Raw genomic sequence first — 17,679 nt, forward strand, 5'->3', positions numbered from 1 at the left:
TTTTTAAAAAGTGAATACAGATCACTCAAGTTTTATTCTCCCCACTAAAAAGTTTAGTTTTGTCCACAAAGAAAAAAAAGACAGGTACAACTCTGCAAAGGTTATTAACTATTTTGGTCAAGTGAAAAAAATCTCCCGTACAAGCCGCAAGGCTTCGTCCTCTTCTACAGCATCTTCTGCCATCTGCTTTTCTTTTTCAGTTTCCACATCCGTGTTTATGAGTTTATGATCATCCTTCTCGCCCTCGGATTCAGGATGCTGTGGGCTCATGTATGGCAACTTTTCGGCCTCTGTAATGTCCAAGCCTGTTTCTGAAACGGAAGTAGTTTCTGGGTCAGCGGAGCAGTCTGATGAAGATTCCTCTAAAATCTCAGTAAAACGCTTTTCTTTTATCCGTGAAGCATCAGGCTTGGGTTTTGCTGTCTTCTGGGCTTGGTTTTTAGCCTGCGTGGAGAACGTACACCCAGAATTAGTCCAGGGAGCTTCAATAATGTTTACACAAGTGTGAGGAGCTTTTTCTTTATTTTATAAAACATTTACTTTGTTGTATTAAATAAATAGAAACACTTAACAGTTCACACAGCAGATTAATCATTGTAGAAATGGGTATAAATTAAAACATGTGAAACAGTGCCACCTGTTGGTGAAATAGTAGCAGCACATCCTCACAGGAACCATCGGTAAGACACGAAGCAGCGGCTTCCACCAGCTCCGCCTCGTTCATACAGTAGAAAACAGCTCTGGAGACATTTAGTGAGATATATTTGTTAGTAAAAGAGATCTGCTGAGAACTTGAACCGAACCAAACACCTGACACGCTCTTCCCATCCCTTTACCTTGCAGCTCTCGGCTTTTTCTGAGTCTTCAGTGGCGCCTTTTTTTCTTTTGCTTTATCTTCTTTCTTTGCCATCCACGAAGGAAGCGTCCGGTGTTTCCCAGACATGTTTGACACACGCAGAACTTTACATCCTCTCTTTTCCTACAGACATTTGTCTAACCAAAATAAACGTAAACCGGAAGAAAACGACGCGTCATTGTGACGTCAAATGACCAATTACAGAACTGAGCGCCCCCTACAGGAAACCTGCACCATCACAACACTGTTTTTCCATGGAAACGATAAATAAAAAAAAAACACCTTGCACGCGTATGTAGTCTATGCTTGCACGTGACCTTTAGATGGCATGAGAAATCTCTTTTATTTCGCTTCAGGAAGGAGTCTGTAAAACTTTGCTGTGATTTCTCACCGTTCAGGCTTTTTTTTATTTATTAAAAAAATGAAAGTTAAAAAATGAAATAAATAATGAAATCGGCAGAGGAATAACCTACATATTCCAAATGAGAAATATTTATATTGTTTCCACCCAAATAAATTAAACGACTTAATGCTAACAAAAACTGAAAATGAGGGATGATGCCTGGGAATGTTTGGAGATATAAACAAGAAAAATGTGAAACATTAAAACTTTTTCAAGTTGTTGCAATTTTTATCTGATGTTTCATGGACTAATTAAAACAGTTTCATTTTTTGCATTGGGATGTTTATTCAAAATTTAAACTATTTTCCATTTAAAATAATTATATGTTTATATTTTCTACCTGCAAACAGTGCTGAATCGATCCAAAGTAAAGACAAGCAGTGGCTAGTGCTGTTGAGCTCACAGCTTCTATAAGCTCTTTGAAGTGTTGAAATATTTACTATAAATAGTGTTTAAATATAAGAAAAATGACAGGATGTTTATTTTATGAAAAAATAATCTAAACTCTAAATTTCTTGCCTAGATGTGTGCAAAAAAGTTACAAAAAAGTGGCCTTCGATTCAGATTAAACGGTGATGAGAGGGATATCTGGCATTGTTTCCTGAAAAATGTTTGTGGAACGACACCTCTAGTAATCTTTTTCTAATTAGTTTGGGTTTGTCACAATTTCTGTTGCACATTTAATAAATCACATTCCCTTTTTCTCCGCTCCTGATTCGTTTTTGTGTTTGTGTGTAATCTAGTGAAGAACATCTGTCTTGTTGGCCCCGGAGTCACGTTCTGAAACCGACTACCGACAGATCATCTCAGAGTCGAGCTGCGTGACACTTTCTTTTCTCTTTTACTCCTTTCTCTTTCTCTTTCTCCACCCTCCCCCTATCATTTTGCTCCCATCATCCCTGTATAAGACTTTCACTTTCTGTCACTCTGCACAACAAGCTGCCATTGTGCACCCAATCCTTTTAATTATCTTCTTTAAGCCTCTTTTCTGCAAGAGCTTAGGCTTTGATTGTAAAGAGCAGCTTGTATATCTGACTAAATTAAGAAAAAGGAGAAAAAAGTTTCTCACACACACACACACACACACACACACACACACACGCACACACACACACACACACACACACACACACACACACACACACACACACACACACTGATGTTTTGCCCAAAAGGTCTCCAGTTCAGAGCATTTCAGGAACAACATATCATTAGAGGTTTGAACTGATAAATAAATGAATAAAATCCTGAAATTCTCTCCAGACTTTTATTAGTCACAGCAGATGGAACGTAGTAAGAATGTTTTTTTTAACCACAGACTCAGATTTAACTAAAAATTGCTTTAATTTTCTGTAATACAGCAAAATAAATAAATAAATAAATAAATAAAAAGTAAAAATAAACTTTCAGAGAATGTAAAACATGATCAAAATTTTTTTTGTTTCTTCTTCAAAAAAACTAAAATTTATCCTCAAAATTAAACATTTTATTTCTAAATTGTCTTGATTACCATTATTGCTGAGTTAATTTAACTGCCAAAACATATAAAAGTTATTAATAATTAAAAGAACTGCTGAATTATGTGCAGCACAAGACCCATCCTCCTCCAGGCTTCCTGCCACATCCTCAGATCAGGCTGCACTAAGAAGATTTAACGTGGCTGATGGATCAAATCTGGCCTCTGCTTTTCTTGCACGCTGATTTTTAGGACAAACATGGTCAAAAATGTCTGTAGAAGTCGTTTTCATGAGAGCATCTGTGTGGTTATTTTCTTTTACGCAAAGTTAATGCTCAAGTCAGAATTTTAAAATAAAAAATTGAGGCATTTTATGATTATATTACATTTAAGTAACATTTTTTTCTAAAAACAATTTGAGCGTACGTAATGAGTTGATTAGCAGAATTCAGGGGTTTATTTATTTATTTTTTACTTTTATCTGTTCCCGTTTTCCACAGCTTTTCTGTCACATGTCATCCTGATCTTAACCTTGTCTCTGCAGGCTTAACCCTCCTTGAGTAAGGGTCATTACCATTGGACCATCTGTCACAGAAACCCTTCTTGTGATTGGCCATATGGCGTGAGGGAGTGCAGTTTAGAAAGAGTAGGATGTCTAATTTCAACGAAGATAAAAGTCCATAATGCCATCATCTTCTGAAATCCAGACTCATGGCAGATATACAGGATCAGGTTTCCAAAATATAAATAAAATATCTTCATTATGAGGTTTTACGTGTGTGCGGACCTCTTTATTTCAAGTTTTTTATGTTTTGGGGGATCTATTATTATACCTAGGGATTTGACCTCAGAAAAGAAGGAATAATATCAGTTTACAGACTAGAAATTAGGAGTCGGATATCTTTAAAATTCACTTAGATTTGTTCGCAAAGTTTAAATTTCAGTGTTTTATTTATTTATGTTATGAGGTCAGGCTGATTTTTTAAATCTAATCTTCTGTCACATGGAGCAGAAATTTAAAAACGTGAGTGAATCCCGTTAGAGTTTCCTGTGTTTGCTCAGCTCACACTGCAATGTTTTTTTTTTACATCAGAAACTGAAATTTGTTTAATGAGCTCTTTTTTATTTCCCTTCCTTTGTCTAATCTGTTGTCATTTGGGCCTGAGCTGAGAACGGAGTTCAGCATCAGCTCTTCCTGCCTCACGATACGTCTGAATCGCTCTAAGAATGGGATACGTGTGTTTCCTCTGTGAGGCAGGACCTCCTGGGACAGCTAGCTTTCAGCACTAAGCTGCTGTTATGTAACAAATGTGGAGAGGATTAAATTTCAAGTTGTTTTATTATACAAATTACGATAAATAACAAACTGCTTAGAAGAATCACAAGGATAAAGAAAATAAAACTGTATTATGCCCATGTGACACAAATAACAGCTTTCATTTGCAGATGCCTGCAGGATGAAACACTGACCTGTGCCAGAGAGTGATTTGTTGTGACATAATTTAAAGTCGCAACTTCTGATACTTGAAGACAATAAAATCTGCAGGTTTAAGATGTTTAACCAGAAGAAGTGCTGACAAGCTAGAGCTCAAAGTGAAGCATTTCCACCATCGTGAAGCAGCGACCTCTTGACTAAGAGGAATCAACAGCTGTCAGTCACAGACGTGTGGTGGTGTCTTAATGACTTTTCATCCTGGCAGCTGATAAAAGCACTCATCTTTCCTCAAGTCCGCTATCTGTTGAAGCTGTCGAGGAGCGACACTGATTCAGAGAAAGTCAGGGCATTTCTGTGGTAGCAATGTGATCGGATAACTTATCAACCACAGGCTTGCATCCCTCGGCATCCCATAATGATGTGGTGCTCCCAATTGGTGGTTTTCCAAAAGGATGACCAGGATTTGTTTCAACTTTCCCTGGAAATGTTCGCTTTGGGGTGTTTCGGACCAATTCTCAAACCTTGGAAAAATGAAACCTTGAGGTTTCCTCTCTGCTTTCTTGTTTAAATAGCAAGTCACCCCCTACCAGATTCTTAACGTCCACTTTCTGTTTGAAAAATGCAACAAATGCTGTTGCCTAGCAGACCGAGAGGGCGGAGCTGCTAACAAACACACACACACACACACAGGCTCACAATGACATTGTGACATCATATGGTACCAGCTAATGTTCTAGGGTACCTCTTAGCCAATAGCAATGGTGCAGCAACAGACTTGTAGAAGATCTGCAGCATCTTGCTACAGACATTGAAGGACCTAAGCGTCCTCAAGAAGTGCAGTCTGCTGTGTCTCTTCTTGTAAATGGCTTTGCTGTTCTTTCTCCAGTCCAGTCTGTTGTCCAGGTGAACTCCAAGGTATTTGTATTCCTCAACCACCTCCACTTCTTCTCCCATTATGGAAACATTGTTTGACTCCACCCTGTTTCTTCTGAAGTCTAAAATCATCTCCTTTGTTTTGTTCACGTTCAAGGTCAGATGATTGTTTCCACACCATACCACAAAGCGCTCCACCAGCTCTCTGTACTCAGCTTCCTGTCCATCTCTGATACATCCGACAACTGCAGAGCCATCTGTATTTCCGTAGATGACAGGTCTCTGATATTTACTGGAAGTCTGAGGTGTACAAGGTGAAAAGGAATGGTGAGAGTACAGTCCCCTGTGGTGCTCCAATGTTACTGATCACCTGGTTTGATGTGCAGTTCTTCAGCCTCACAAACTGTGGTCTGTTTGTCAGGTAGTCTTTAATCCAGGCGATAGTTGAGGCCCCCACCTGTGCCTTCTGGAGTTTCTGGCAAAGTACATTGGACTGGATTGTGTTAAATGCAATGGAGAAATCAAAGAACATGACCCTCACAGTGCTGCCTGCTTTGTCCAGATGATAGTGGGTTGGTTGAAGCAGATGGATGATGGCATCTTCAACTCCAACTCAATGGCGACAAGCAAACTGCAGCGGGTCCTGATATGTTCTAGTTTGCTTATTCAGGTGGGCCAACAGGAGTCTTTCCAGGACCTTCATGATGTGGGATGTCAGGGCAACTGGTCTGTAGTTGTCACTGACTGATGGGCGAGTTTTCTTTGGAACTGGAACAAGGCAGGATGTCTTCCACAGGACTAGAACCTTCTCCTGGGCCAGGCTGAGGTTCAAGAGGTGCTGCAGAATCCCACAGAGCTGCTCTGCACAGGCCTTCAGTACTCTGGGGCTGACACAATCTGGACCTGCAGCCTTGTTCCTGTTCAGTCTCTCCAGCTGACTCTTCACCTGACTTCTAGAGACAGATGGGTGGGAGGGAGAGGCAAATGGGGCAGCAGCATCTCCTGACTTAGTTGAAGACAGATTTATAGAACCAGAAGAGTCCATGACTGTGTTAGAGGATAAAAGAGCTGGCGTGTGACAGGAAAATGTTGGATGAGAGGAGGATGGGATGTCTGATTGGCTGGGGACAGGCGAGGAGGATGCTGGGTTTGTTCCTGAGCTGAACCTATAGAAGAACTTGCTCAGTTCATTGGCTGTGTCTAGGCTGCCATCCGTGCAATCCTTCCTCTGCTTGAAGCCTGTGATCTTCTTCATCCCTGATCAGACATCTCTGATATTGTTCCTCTGTAGTTTGTTCTCCAGCTTCTTCCTGTATGCCTCCTTGCTATCTCTGATCTTGATCTTCAGTTGCTTATGTATACTCCTCAATAATTCTCTGTCACCCTCCTTGAAGGCTCTTTTTATCTCATTTAGCAGATTCTTCGGTTCACTGGTGATCCAGGGTTTGTTATTAGCGACGCTTCTCACTGTTCTGGTGGGTATGATGTTGTCCACACAGAAGTTTATATAGTCAGTGACACAGTCATGACATTGATGTCCTCTTCATATCCTTGGCAGAGAGTCATCCAATCTGTGGTCTCAAAACAACCCTTCAGGGCTTCTTCAGCGTCCTGTGATCATTTTCTCACAGTTCTTCTTGTCACAGGTTGCCTCTGAACAAGTGGTTTGTATTCTGAGCAGAGAAAAACAAGATTGTGATCTGATTGTCCCAGAGGAGGTCTAGTTTTGAACATGTATGCATTCTTTACATTTGCATAACACAAATCCAATGTTTTGTTTTCTCTGGTGGAGCAGCTGACAAACTAATGAAATGTTGGAAGTGTAGCAGAGAGCGAGGCATGATTAAAATCACCAGATATAGCCACAAATGCATTGGGGTGCTGGGTTTGTAGCTTAGCGACAATGGAACTGATGGCATCACGTGCACTTTCAGCAATGGCTGAAGGTGGAATATAAATGGTTGCCAAGACAACACTGGTGAACTCTCTTGGCAAATAATACGGGTGACTAATTACTGCCAAGAGTTCAATATCTGGGCTACAGAGACGACATTTCACTGAAACATGACCTGGATGGCACCATCTGTTGTTGACAAGCACTGCCACTCCACCTCCTTTTCTTTTCCCACTCCTCTTCAGATCTCTGTCTGCTCGTACAATCAGGAATCCTGGCAGAGAGACGCTGCAATCGGGGATATGGTCCTGCAGCCACGTCTCAGTGGAACACATAACACTGCACTGCCGATACTCTGGCTGAGTCCTTGAAAGGGCTTGGAGTTCATCCATCTTGTTGGCCAGTGATCTCACATTGCCCATTATGATCGACGGAAGAGATGGTTTGAATTTCCTCTTTCTCTGTCTCCGTTTTGCTCGTGCTCTGCACCCACGCTTCTTGCGTTTTAGCTCATTTGGGATTTGTGGCTTCAGTTGAGGTATTATTTCAGCCTTCCCAATGTTAGGCAGCTGCTCCCGATTGTAAACCAGCTTGTTGCCATGGTTACACATCATAACAAATGCTCAAAAAGTGAAAAAAGTGAACAAATAGCAGTAAGCTAAGTTTCACAGCACCAGAAACAGAAAAGTAAAATGTCCAAAAAATACCGTTTTTCTTGAGAAACTAGAAGAAAAAATGTCCAAAAACAAAGGCAAAACTTACATATAGTCAACAGAGCTACTCCAACATGCAGCCACCCAGAGCAACGCAGTTCCAGAATTGTTCCAGAATTCCACTCAAGGAATTAAGGTATCTGCTGCTGCTTCAGGAAGCAGGGCCCTCATTGTTATGCACCTGGTGAGTTTTAGGACATGAATCGCCTTTATTATTGTCCTTCCGTGGACTTTAATGTGACTCGAACGGCAGCGTGCACCCCCACATATTATACATCAAAACGAGCGGCTAGGCGGTGGGAGGTGTGCTATTATTTTTCTAAGTGATCTGATTTACCATGGCAAAATTATTTGCTAAAAATTTAGAAAATTTTCTCAATTTTGGGGAGATTTAGCTACCCATTCAAACTTTGAGTGTGCAGCTTTTTTTTTATATTTGCATTAGCGCTGTCTTGTGTCAGGTAGAAGGTCCCTTTGTAAAATTTCTTCAGGAATTTTCTAGTTAATTGAATTATTTACCCTCTTTCCTTCCAGCAAAAGATTGAGCAGTCTCAAGCACCTGACTAAAAATCAGAGGAAGACCTTCTTCCCTTGGGCTACAAGAATCCTAACCTCTGACCTTTAAGCTGTTCTCAGCGCTATTTCATGATTTTAGGTTGTTGTTTTCCAATGTCTCTAACATGCATGCAGCTGTCTACTGGCCATATATTAAATAATCAGACTCGGAAAAGGTCTCTGGAGCTTGGCTACGCTGTCCTTTGATAGCAAAGCTTCTGATTTAAAACAATTACAATCATCTACAAAGGCACAAATCTGCCAGTGGTCCCAACTTGTGTTGAAAAAGAAAATATCAATGATAATTAACCACCAGTTTAACACTTTGCATTAACTTCAGATTCTTTTTGACATTTGGGTAATAAGGAGTGACCTTGGAGGAGTGTGTGCTTTTCTCAGCTTAGAAATACATGACATGGTAAAAACACCTGATTTATTTTTTCACCCTTCATCTGTAAAATAAATTATTAAAATTGGTGTGTATTTACTTAAGATGACCTCAAATTAACTATTTATTAAAAATGTGTTACTCATCTCTACATCAAACAGGATAAATGAAGTTTTAATGCACACATTACTCCATAAGGATGGGTGTGCGCATGCACAATCATCTTTTCCTCCTTACTACTCCAACTAAGCTCAATCTTCAAATCTCCAGCAGATGCAGACGGATCATCGGTTTATTAGAGAGGAAGAGGCTCAACTCTGTGTGTGTGTGTGTGTGTGTGTGTGTGTGTGTGTGTGTGTGTATGTGCACCTTACCCTGGAAAAGTCCACTTTAAGAGAAGAGCGGTTATGAATCAAAAGTTCCCCGGATCCCTGCTGCACCAGGAGCTTCTCCTACGTTCAACCAGAGAGAGAGATTAGGACGAAAAGGTGAAAGCTGGATTGTGCCAATCAGCAATGTTAGCATGCTCTAATCCAAACCACGGACCTAAAAGACAAATGTGTAGGACACGCAGTTGGTAGAGTTGGAGGGGGGGAAGAAGAATAGTGCAGCTGAAAGGATGCATGCAGGTAAGTGAGATAATCTTTGAAAGGTTCTTTTTAATAGGAACCCAAAAGTTCTCAAACGTGCTGCTTTTGTCTTTTTTCATGATGCAACTCAGAGCTGAGAGGCTCCTTGGGCTGTAAATGTCACATTTTAAAGAAATTAAAATATCAAGAAGATATTTCCTTTCAGTGGAAACTGTTTCTGTTTTTTGCTGCAGCTTGTGTGTAGTCTTGGCAGAAGGAGGATTTAGACCGTTTCCATTCCTCCTCCTCTCTGAATTATGCGCTCAGGGAAGTGTCAATCAGAACAAAAATTATCAATTCTGCTTTGATGTTTGTAATCCGTACACACGGAAATGTGCGATTAAAATATCCAGTTTTCTACTCCGTCTTTAGCTTTAGGTCATACGGTACAGCTCTTGATTTATTATATTTTGTGTTTAACTGAATGTTTAAGTGTTCAAGAGCAAACAAATGACCGCAAACACTTAAAAAATGAGAGTATTTTGCTGTTGAGTCAGTAACTGTTTATGTCATTTATTGGCAAAACAACTGAGAATTTTGAGTAAAAATCCCTCTGAGGGAAAATGTAGCAGCCCAGTGCCCCGAGGCTAACATGCCGATGTAGGGTGGATTTTATTTCCATTGCAACACATGTTTTAATCCCCATTTAGTCACTTTTGCACATCATCAAATGAGATGAAAAACGTCTTACTTCTGTTTTTCGGGTGTGAAAATGTCAGAGGGAAAAATCAATCAAGCAGATGGCAGAAGGAGCTTGCTCTTCCTCTCCATGTGAGCCTTTGAACTCCTCACCTTTGACCTTTGTGGGATTCTGTTGAATGCAACAAGACACTGAACTCCAGCAAACAAATCCCACTAAGCTCTTTCTTTCTGTCTTTCTCTTACTCCTTGATTGTACCCCTCCTCACCCTCCCGTGGTGTTGTTTACTGACGGCCCCTCGTACAGTCTGGATATTCCTCCTATTCACCAAAGAGGGATTTTCTCTAGCACAGAAGATTAAAGGTAATCATTATATTCATTCTGAATTTCATCTTATTTCTTTGAAGGACCACAAATGTACACATTTCTTTTTAGTCTATGGTTTTCACACAATCAGTTTAATCTATAAAAGACTTTGTGTTTTTTCTGGCTGTTGTAGATGAAGGTGCTGGGCCTAAAGGAGGTAAACCCACTGAGCAGCCACGAAAAGCTCGTCACTGTGGGACCTGGCTTCGAAAAACAGACGGTGGAAGTTTCAGTTCCCCAAACTATCCAAACATGTACCCGCCAAACAAGGAGTGCCTTTATGTGCTGGAAGGTAACCAACAACAAACTCTTGAATCTGGTTGTTAAACTTCAGAAAAGGGTTCAGTTTTTATTTTATTGTCTCTGGTGTTGATTCAGTCTGATCAGTTCAGTTGTGTTTTTTGTTGTCTAAATCCAACAACGAGGTCTGCAGCAGTAGAAGTGACACACTGCCGGTGTTTCCACAGCCCATCCCCGCCAGAGGATCGAGCTGCTTTTCAACGCTTTTTTTCACATCGAATCATCTTTCGAGTGTCGTTTCGACCACATTGAGGTTCGAGATGGTCCCTTCAGCTTCTCTCCTCTAATCAACCGTTACTGTGGCACCGACAGCCCGGGCCTCATCCACTCCAGCGGCCGGTTCATGTGGATCCGGTTCATCAGCGATGAAGAGCTAGAAGGAAAAGGATTTCAAGTTCACTACAAGTTTACAGCAGGTGAATGAAAACGGTGGTTCAGTGTACTGAGCTGGCTCAAGGTTTTAAATGACATCGTGCTGAGCTGACACTGTTCTAAGTCTGTCTCTATGATATCACCCAAAGACCCTGAATTCCATCTTCATGTGGGAGGACTCATGAACCCCATCCCAGGTAAGGCAGAAAACCTCATTTACCTTTAGAGTGGGGCAAAAATGTATTTGGCAACCAGCGATTATGCAAGTTGTCTCACTTAAAAATATGAAGGAAATGTTTAATTTTCATTATAGATACACCTCAACTGTGAATGATTTAATGTAAAAGAAACCTTCAGGAAATCACATTGTATGATTTTTAAAACAATGGTACATAAAAAGTATTTAGCATCTAAAAACAAGCAATAATTCAGGCCCCCACACACCTGTTATTTCATCTTTCAGAAGGATTCCTTTGCTCAAATCATTACCTGTGTTAGTGGCACTTGTTTGAATTAATTTTCTGCATAAAAGATACCTGTTCACACCTTCAAACAGCCAGAGTCGTACCTCCACCATGGCCGAGAGCAGAGAGCTGTGTAAGGACATCAGGGACAAGAATGTACCTGCACAAGACTGGGATGAGCCAAGCTACAGTAGGCAAGCAGCTTGATGAGATAAGATCAACTATTAGAGCAATTATAGTAAATGGAATAAATAAAAGAACACAGACAATGTCCCTTGACCTGGGGCTCTATGCAAGATCTCACCTCGTGGAGTACTAATTATCTTGAGAATGGTGAGGAAACAGCCCAGAACTACACTGTGAGTACTAGTCAGCTAGTAACACATTATGTCGTCATGGATGAACTTCCTGCAGGCACTCAAAATGTCCCCCTGCTTAAGCCAGCAGATGTCCAGGCCTGTCTTAAGTTTGCCAGAGACCACCTAGAAGATCCAGAGGAGGATTGGGAAACATCACTTGGTCAGATGAGACAAAGAATAGAACTCTATGGCATGAAAACCACTCTCTGTGTTTGGAGGGGGTAGAATGCTGAGTGGCACTACACTCGCTGTGAAGCATGGGGGTGGAATTCTTATGTTTTAGGGCCTCTTTTCTGCAAAGGGGACAGGACAACTGATCCGTATGACAGAAAGGATTAATGGGGCCATGCATCATGAGAGTTTGGGCCAAAACCTTCTTCTGTCTGTGAGAGCAAAGAAGATGAAACATGGCTGGATCTTCTAGCATGACAATGATCTCAAACTCACCACACGGGCGATAAAGAAATGGCTCGGTAAGAAGCACATCAAAGCCAGTCTCCAGATCTCAACCCAACAGAGAATTTGTGGAGAGAGCTGAAAGTCCGTGTTGCCCAGCAGCAGCCCCAAAACATCACAACTCAAGAGAAGATCTGCATGGAAGAATGGGCCAAAATACCAGCTACAGCGTGTGCAAACCTGGTTGGATCTCTCTCATTACCAACCAAGGCTACATTATGAAGTATTGAGGTGAACTTTTGTCACTGAGCAAACATTTATATTCTGCAGCATTTTACAAATAAACTCTTTTAAAGCCATACAAAATTATTTCCTGGGTATTATTTTACATTCTGTCTCTCGCAGTTGAAGTGATAAAAATTATAGACCTCATCTTTATAAGGAGGACAACTTGCACAATCGATGGAGGACAAATACTCATTTTTCCCATCGTAACTTTAAAGCATATAGAAACCAACTAACCTGACTTTGTCATGTGGTCCAGATTGCCAGTTTGAGCTAACGGGGCTGGACGGCATGATCCGCTCTAGTCAGGTAGAAGAGGAGAACAAGGTGAAACCCGACCAGGCAGTGGACTGCATCTGGACTATACAAGCCCCAGCAAGGAACAGAGTACGGCATGACAGACGGCCCATTTTTCTATGTTTGTTGGCAGCTTTTCACTTGTTGGTTAGAAGTTAGGAATGTAGAAAATCGGACGTGTGAACTAAAATGTCATAACAGATTTTTAAATATGCTCTTTCACATTTGCTGTGAAGCACTCATTTATTAAACGTTTGACAAGTAAAACATTTTGGGGTTTCAGGTTCACATTGAAAGTTTTTCGTACAGGAAAATGTTTTCTGAGAGCACATTTAAGGCTAGTGAGCTCATATGGCTATAGAATAAAAAAAAACTTCTCAGGAGTCGAGCAGCATGTATCCTAAAAAAATGTATGTATATATATATATATATATATATATATATATATATATATATATATAAAGTCCATAAAGCCAAAAAGCAGAAAACTGGCTAATTAATCTAATTTTATTCATGAACTGTGCCGTATGACAGCAAATCTAATTCTCAGGGATAATATCTATAGGCAACAACGAAAACATGATATTAAAGCTCAATAACTCAGCACGATCAGAGGTTAAACAGGTGTTAGATGCAAATATGGATATCTAAAACAAGAACATATGAACTATACAAAGGAAATGGTACCAATAAATTAAACAGGAACCAAAGTTTGAGAAGCAGCTATAAACCTTATCAAAAATAAACTCAGATTTCATTAATTATAACAAAACATTTGAGATCTAACAGACAGCAAAAGTCAGCTTTTGATTTCTTAATCTCTACCAGATTTCTCTGAAATTCTTGGAGTACCAGATGGAAAACTCAAACGAATGTAAGAAGAACTTTGTGGCTGTTTACGATGGCAGCAGTGCCATTGAAGACCTGAAGGTAATAACCACAACCTTATACAGTGTGTCATTGTGTTTCTGGTTTTTAATGATGGGTTTCATCCTCTGCTGTTAAACCTAACTGATTGTTCTTTAACTTTGCCACAAGTGTTTCTTTTTAATTCCATATTTGAAAAGAAAAAGAAAGAGCAGCTGTCCTATAGATCCTGACCTCAATGAGACCACACATGCACAGCCACCGGTCAAAATCGCTGTGTGGTTTCTTGCAGGCCAAGTTTTGTAGTACAGTTGCGAACGATCTTATGCTGGACACTGGTTTTGGAGTGGTGAGGATGTGGGCCGATGAGACGAGCCGTCTCAGCCGTTTCCGGATGTTGTACACTATTTTCACTGACCGTGAGTTTCTGCTTCTAGATTTTCTTAAATGAAGTTTCGTGTTTTGGTTGCACATCCATGTGTAATGGCATGCTTATGTGTTGTGTTGTTTTCCATCACTGATTTTAGGCTTTACTCAGCACCTTTTAAATGTACAGTCCCTGTTTGTCAAACCCTAACCCCAAACCGAAACACCTCTGCTTATGAAATCTTCTATATAAATAAAGTTGCCTTGCCTTGTCAGCATGCCTCCAATACAGTAACCCTGTCTTCATGTTTTTAGCTCCATGTATGGGCAGTGCATTCTTCTGCCACAGCAACATGTGCATAAACAATTCTCTGGTGTGCAACGGAGTGCAAAACTGTGTCTTCCCCTGGGATGAAAGCAGTTGCCAAGGTAAGAACTTCTGTTGATCATCTACGCTTTTTTACAACGAGCTGTCTTGTTATGCAGTATCATGCATCTGATGTGTCATTCTTAACCCTATAAAGTGTTTGCTGCAAGAAAGGTTAATGTCATGAAATTTTTAAAGGGGAACTAGCCGTTTTGGCTTGCTTTTAGCCCCCCCTAATGTTCGTTTGTAAAACCAAAACCAAAACATATATCTTTGCAGTGCATTCATCTTTTTTACACCTTAGTCTAACTGCTGAAACATCTCCCAGCCTTCCTTAGTGTCTACACGAGTGATTCAACATGCAAGAAACCTGCTGGAACCAAACTGCAGCGCCAGATATGTCAGCTCACTTCTGTCTAAGTTGCAAGCAGCTGCCAGGCTGAGGTTGCAAGTGAAATATTCTGGCCACAGAGGGCGATAGGCGCTTGGTGGACTTTCATTAACCCTGTAAAGGGTCATTTTAGGACATACTGGCTCAAGAAAATTATTTTAAAATATGTAAAAGTTGCTAAATATCCGTTTAAAGGTGTGGAACACTGAAAAAACATTTTTAAATTGGTATTTGTGATTATAATCAGTCACTCTGAGTTTTTCATGCAAGCTGAACATGAAAATAGTCTCCTACACCTATTTCCTGCATTAGCTTCTTATAGAAAAGCGATGGTGAAACTGTAGGAACAGAAAAGCCTGACAGATCTATGTCACACTGACAATTAACATTCATGGACTCACCCAACTTGACTTGTGATGGGGAAGGCTGTTGTTGGTTCAACGTCCAGGAAACAGCAGAGAACGTCCCAACCAGTAAAAACTAACCGTTAGCATTAGCATCTCCACCACACGGCAGAACTCCTCCAGGCTTGTGATATTTTTGGAGATAAAACGTCAGCGTTGCAAAGTAAACAGAATCAGTGTTAGAGTTGCGTTGCCGTTAGCCAATCAGAGGAAAGATATCCAAATATCAGGAAATAAGACTCCAAATCCAGCCGTCTGAAGCTGTCCTCTGATCTGGCAATTGTCTAGTTCCTGAAACAGGTGCAATGGAGCTTTTCTTCCCCAGAATGTGACTTACAAGGCATTCATTCCTACTAGAGATCACAAATGTATTAATTAAAGGAGTGATCCATCCCTTTAGTCCATTACAAAAGCAAGAAATATTGTTAGTTTTTGAATTATCTGATGCAATAAAAATAGCTGAAGATGTGTTTTAAACACTTGCGTTTGTCTCTTTGTGTTCACATTCTAGAATCAAAGCCCAAAGTTGCTTTTCTTCACATCACGAAGACTCAGGGAACAATAATCTGTGTATCCACGGGGGTGGTGCTGTTACTCTTTATTTTCTCCATTATGGTGCAAGTCAAACAGCCTCGTAAAAAGGTGATTAAAATAACCTGGTGTGACTATATTTATGCCGCTTATGCACATTTAAGTGGGTAATTTCTGTCTGGAGGTGGTGATACGTAAGAACAAGCTGTTCCGACGTGCAGACCTGCAGAAGGTGTTTGACCCGCCGCACTATGAGCTCTTCAGCCGCAGAGAAAAGGTTAACTTAACTATCTGATACTTTACAGACTTTTTTCTTTTTTTATTAATCTTTTTGTTCTTTCAGGAGATGTCTGGGAACCTTAGGGAGCTGTCAGATGAACTCCTGTCCATGCAGGCTCTGAGGAGATCCTCATCAGGATCACGATGCATCCATGAGCACCACTGTGGCTCTCAGGCCTCCATCAGCTCCTCCAAAGCCGGTCACTGTGGATATGTCTTGGGCAAAGGATCGATGGAGCTACCCCCTTTTAGAGGAGAGGGCCAGTCTTCCATACCTCCTTTCAGGGAGTTGGACAGCAGTTTGCGGAAGAAGAGCTGGCCTGGTGTGAAACAAAGCCACATGCAGAGTCGGCCCAGCGTTGGGGATCGAGTGCTGTGGCAGCAAGACAGAGTTTTGGAAGAGGATGTGGAGGTGGTGGAGGAGGAGGGAAGGTACGATCTGTACATGCGGAGAGCTGGAAACCGAAATAGAGGGAAATGTGAAATAGCTCAGCAAAGATCTTTATCGATGGACTTTTGAAAAGAGAGGCGGGAGTTTGCACGGCAAAACCTGTAACAGTTCTGGGGCTGAAATGTGTTAACATTCCTAAAAGAGGAAAGTGAATAGCAGATTTGCATCTTTTTTCCACTTGCCTTCTTTAAAGTAAGGTTTAAAAACTCTGACTTTTGTTAAAGAGCAGCAGAATCTGCTTGGACACTAGCATGGCTGCTCCGTTTGTGATGAGTGTAAAAATGAAGACATATCATGATGCTGTGCTGCATTTTAACCTGAAGCAAAATATATATATATTTTTTTGCCATGTTTGATTTGAGGCTTTGAAATGAAATGTAATTTCTTTGGGGGGATACCTCCGTTTCTGTTTGTGTGTGTAAAACAATAAATTACTAAATTACTTCAAGGATGGTTGTGGAGACGTCTCATCTCGCCCTTGGTTTTGGGCCAGGTTTACTTTCCCAGAAAGGTCGACTGTGTTGACGTGATTTATTTTAACAGGTGTGTCACACAGGTACGCCAGGTGGAATTTCCCCAAAATAAAATTCACAAGATGTTGTATAAATTTTTGGCACGGCCACTTACTTTCAGTGTGAATATAACATGTACAAAAAGGTCAGCTGAGATCAACTTTTCTTGAGAACATTAACCAGTTTTGTAAATGGAATATTATTATTTTTTAATCCTAATTTTAAATCAAAGCTGGTATAAACTTCATTTTACAAGTTTCACTGATAAAAGCCACTCCTGTTACCCTGGAGCTGTTGTACACTCTTGCTACATTTAGACATCCTCTGTGCTAAATCAGCAGATCAGAATCTGCTTGCTTCATTTATCACATTCAGCAAACCCACTGAGCAGATAATTCATAGAGCAACCACGCATGGTGGCAGGGAAACATTCTCAGGCATTTTTAGTGCTGCTTGCTGTTTGCACTGTGAGTCCTTCTATGCAACGGAGTTTTGACCTTCGACTTGATATGCATAAGAATAAAAAATACAATCAGTTGAGTGGCTTTTTAATACTTGAAGAAAATAAGATCAAAAAGAGAATAAATGGTAAAAAATCCTAGAAGGAATACATATATGAACATAGAACATAGTAGAAAAGAAAAGATATACCAATAAAATAGAAGTCTTTAACCGAAGGGAGTAAGAAGAAGCAAGTGCTTATTCAATCCCACCTCCTTGTCGCTACACTCACATTACTAATTTACTTTACAAATTATCATCTATACCTACCTACCTACCTACCTACCTACATACATACATACATACATACATACATACATACATACATA

At 40.5% G+C, this 17,679-nt stretch overlaps 2 protein-coding genes across 2 annotated transcripts; one reads left to right on the forward strand and one right to left on the reverse strand.

The window, feature by feature from the left end:
• Positions 1–30: 30 nt before the first annotated feature.
• Positions 31–1,408, reverse strand: si:ch211-127m7.2 (cell cycle regulator of non-homologous end joining). The gene is made up of 3 exons (XM_015964679.3): positions 837–1,408; positions 638–740; positions 31–444 (listed from the first exon to the last, which is right to left on the reverse strand). The coding sequence occupies exons 1-3, from the start codon at positions 941–943 to the stop codon at positions 118–120; spliced, it is 537 nt and encodes a 178-aa protein (XP_015820165.3). The 5' UTR covers positions 944–1,408; the 3' UTR covers positions 31–117.
• Positions 1,409–8,643: 7,235 nt separating this feature from the next.
• Positions 8,644–16,785, forward strand: neto2b (neuropilin (NRP) and tolloid (TLL)-like 2b). The gene is made up of 12 exons (XM_015964680.3): positions 8,644–9,202; positions 10,149–10,205; positions 10,342–10,500; positions 10,676–10,924; positions 11,030–11,077; positions 12,644–12,771; positions 13,510–13,611; positions 13,841–13,967; positions 14,230–14,343; positions 15,588–15,718; positions 15,792–15,884; positions 15,951–16,785. Exons 1-12 carry the CDS (start codon positions 9,193–9,195, stop codon positions 16,404–16,406), a joined length of 1,674 nt encoding a protein of 557 aa, XP_015820166.1. The 5' UTR covers positions 8,644–9,192; the 3' UTR covers positions 16,407–16,785.
• Positions 16,786–17,679: the final 894 nt, after the last annotated feature.

This window comes from Nothobranchius furzeri, chromosome 4, assembly GCF_043380555.1.
Source record: "Nothobranchius furzeri strain GRZ-AD chromosome 4, NfurGRZ-RIMD1, whole genome shotgun sequence".
Classification (NCBI taxonomy): Eukaryota; Metazoa; Chordata; class Actinopteri; order Cyprinodontiformes; family Nothobranchiidae; genus Nothobranchius; species Nothobranchius furzeri.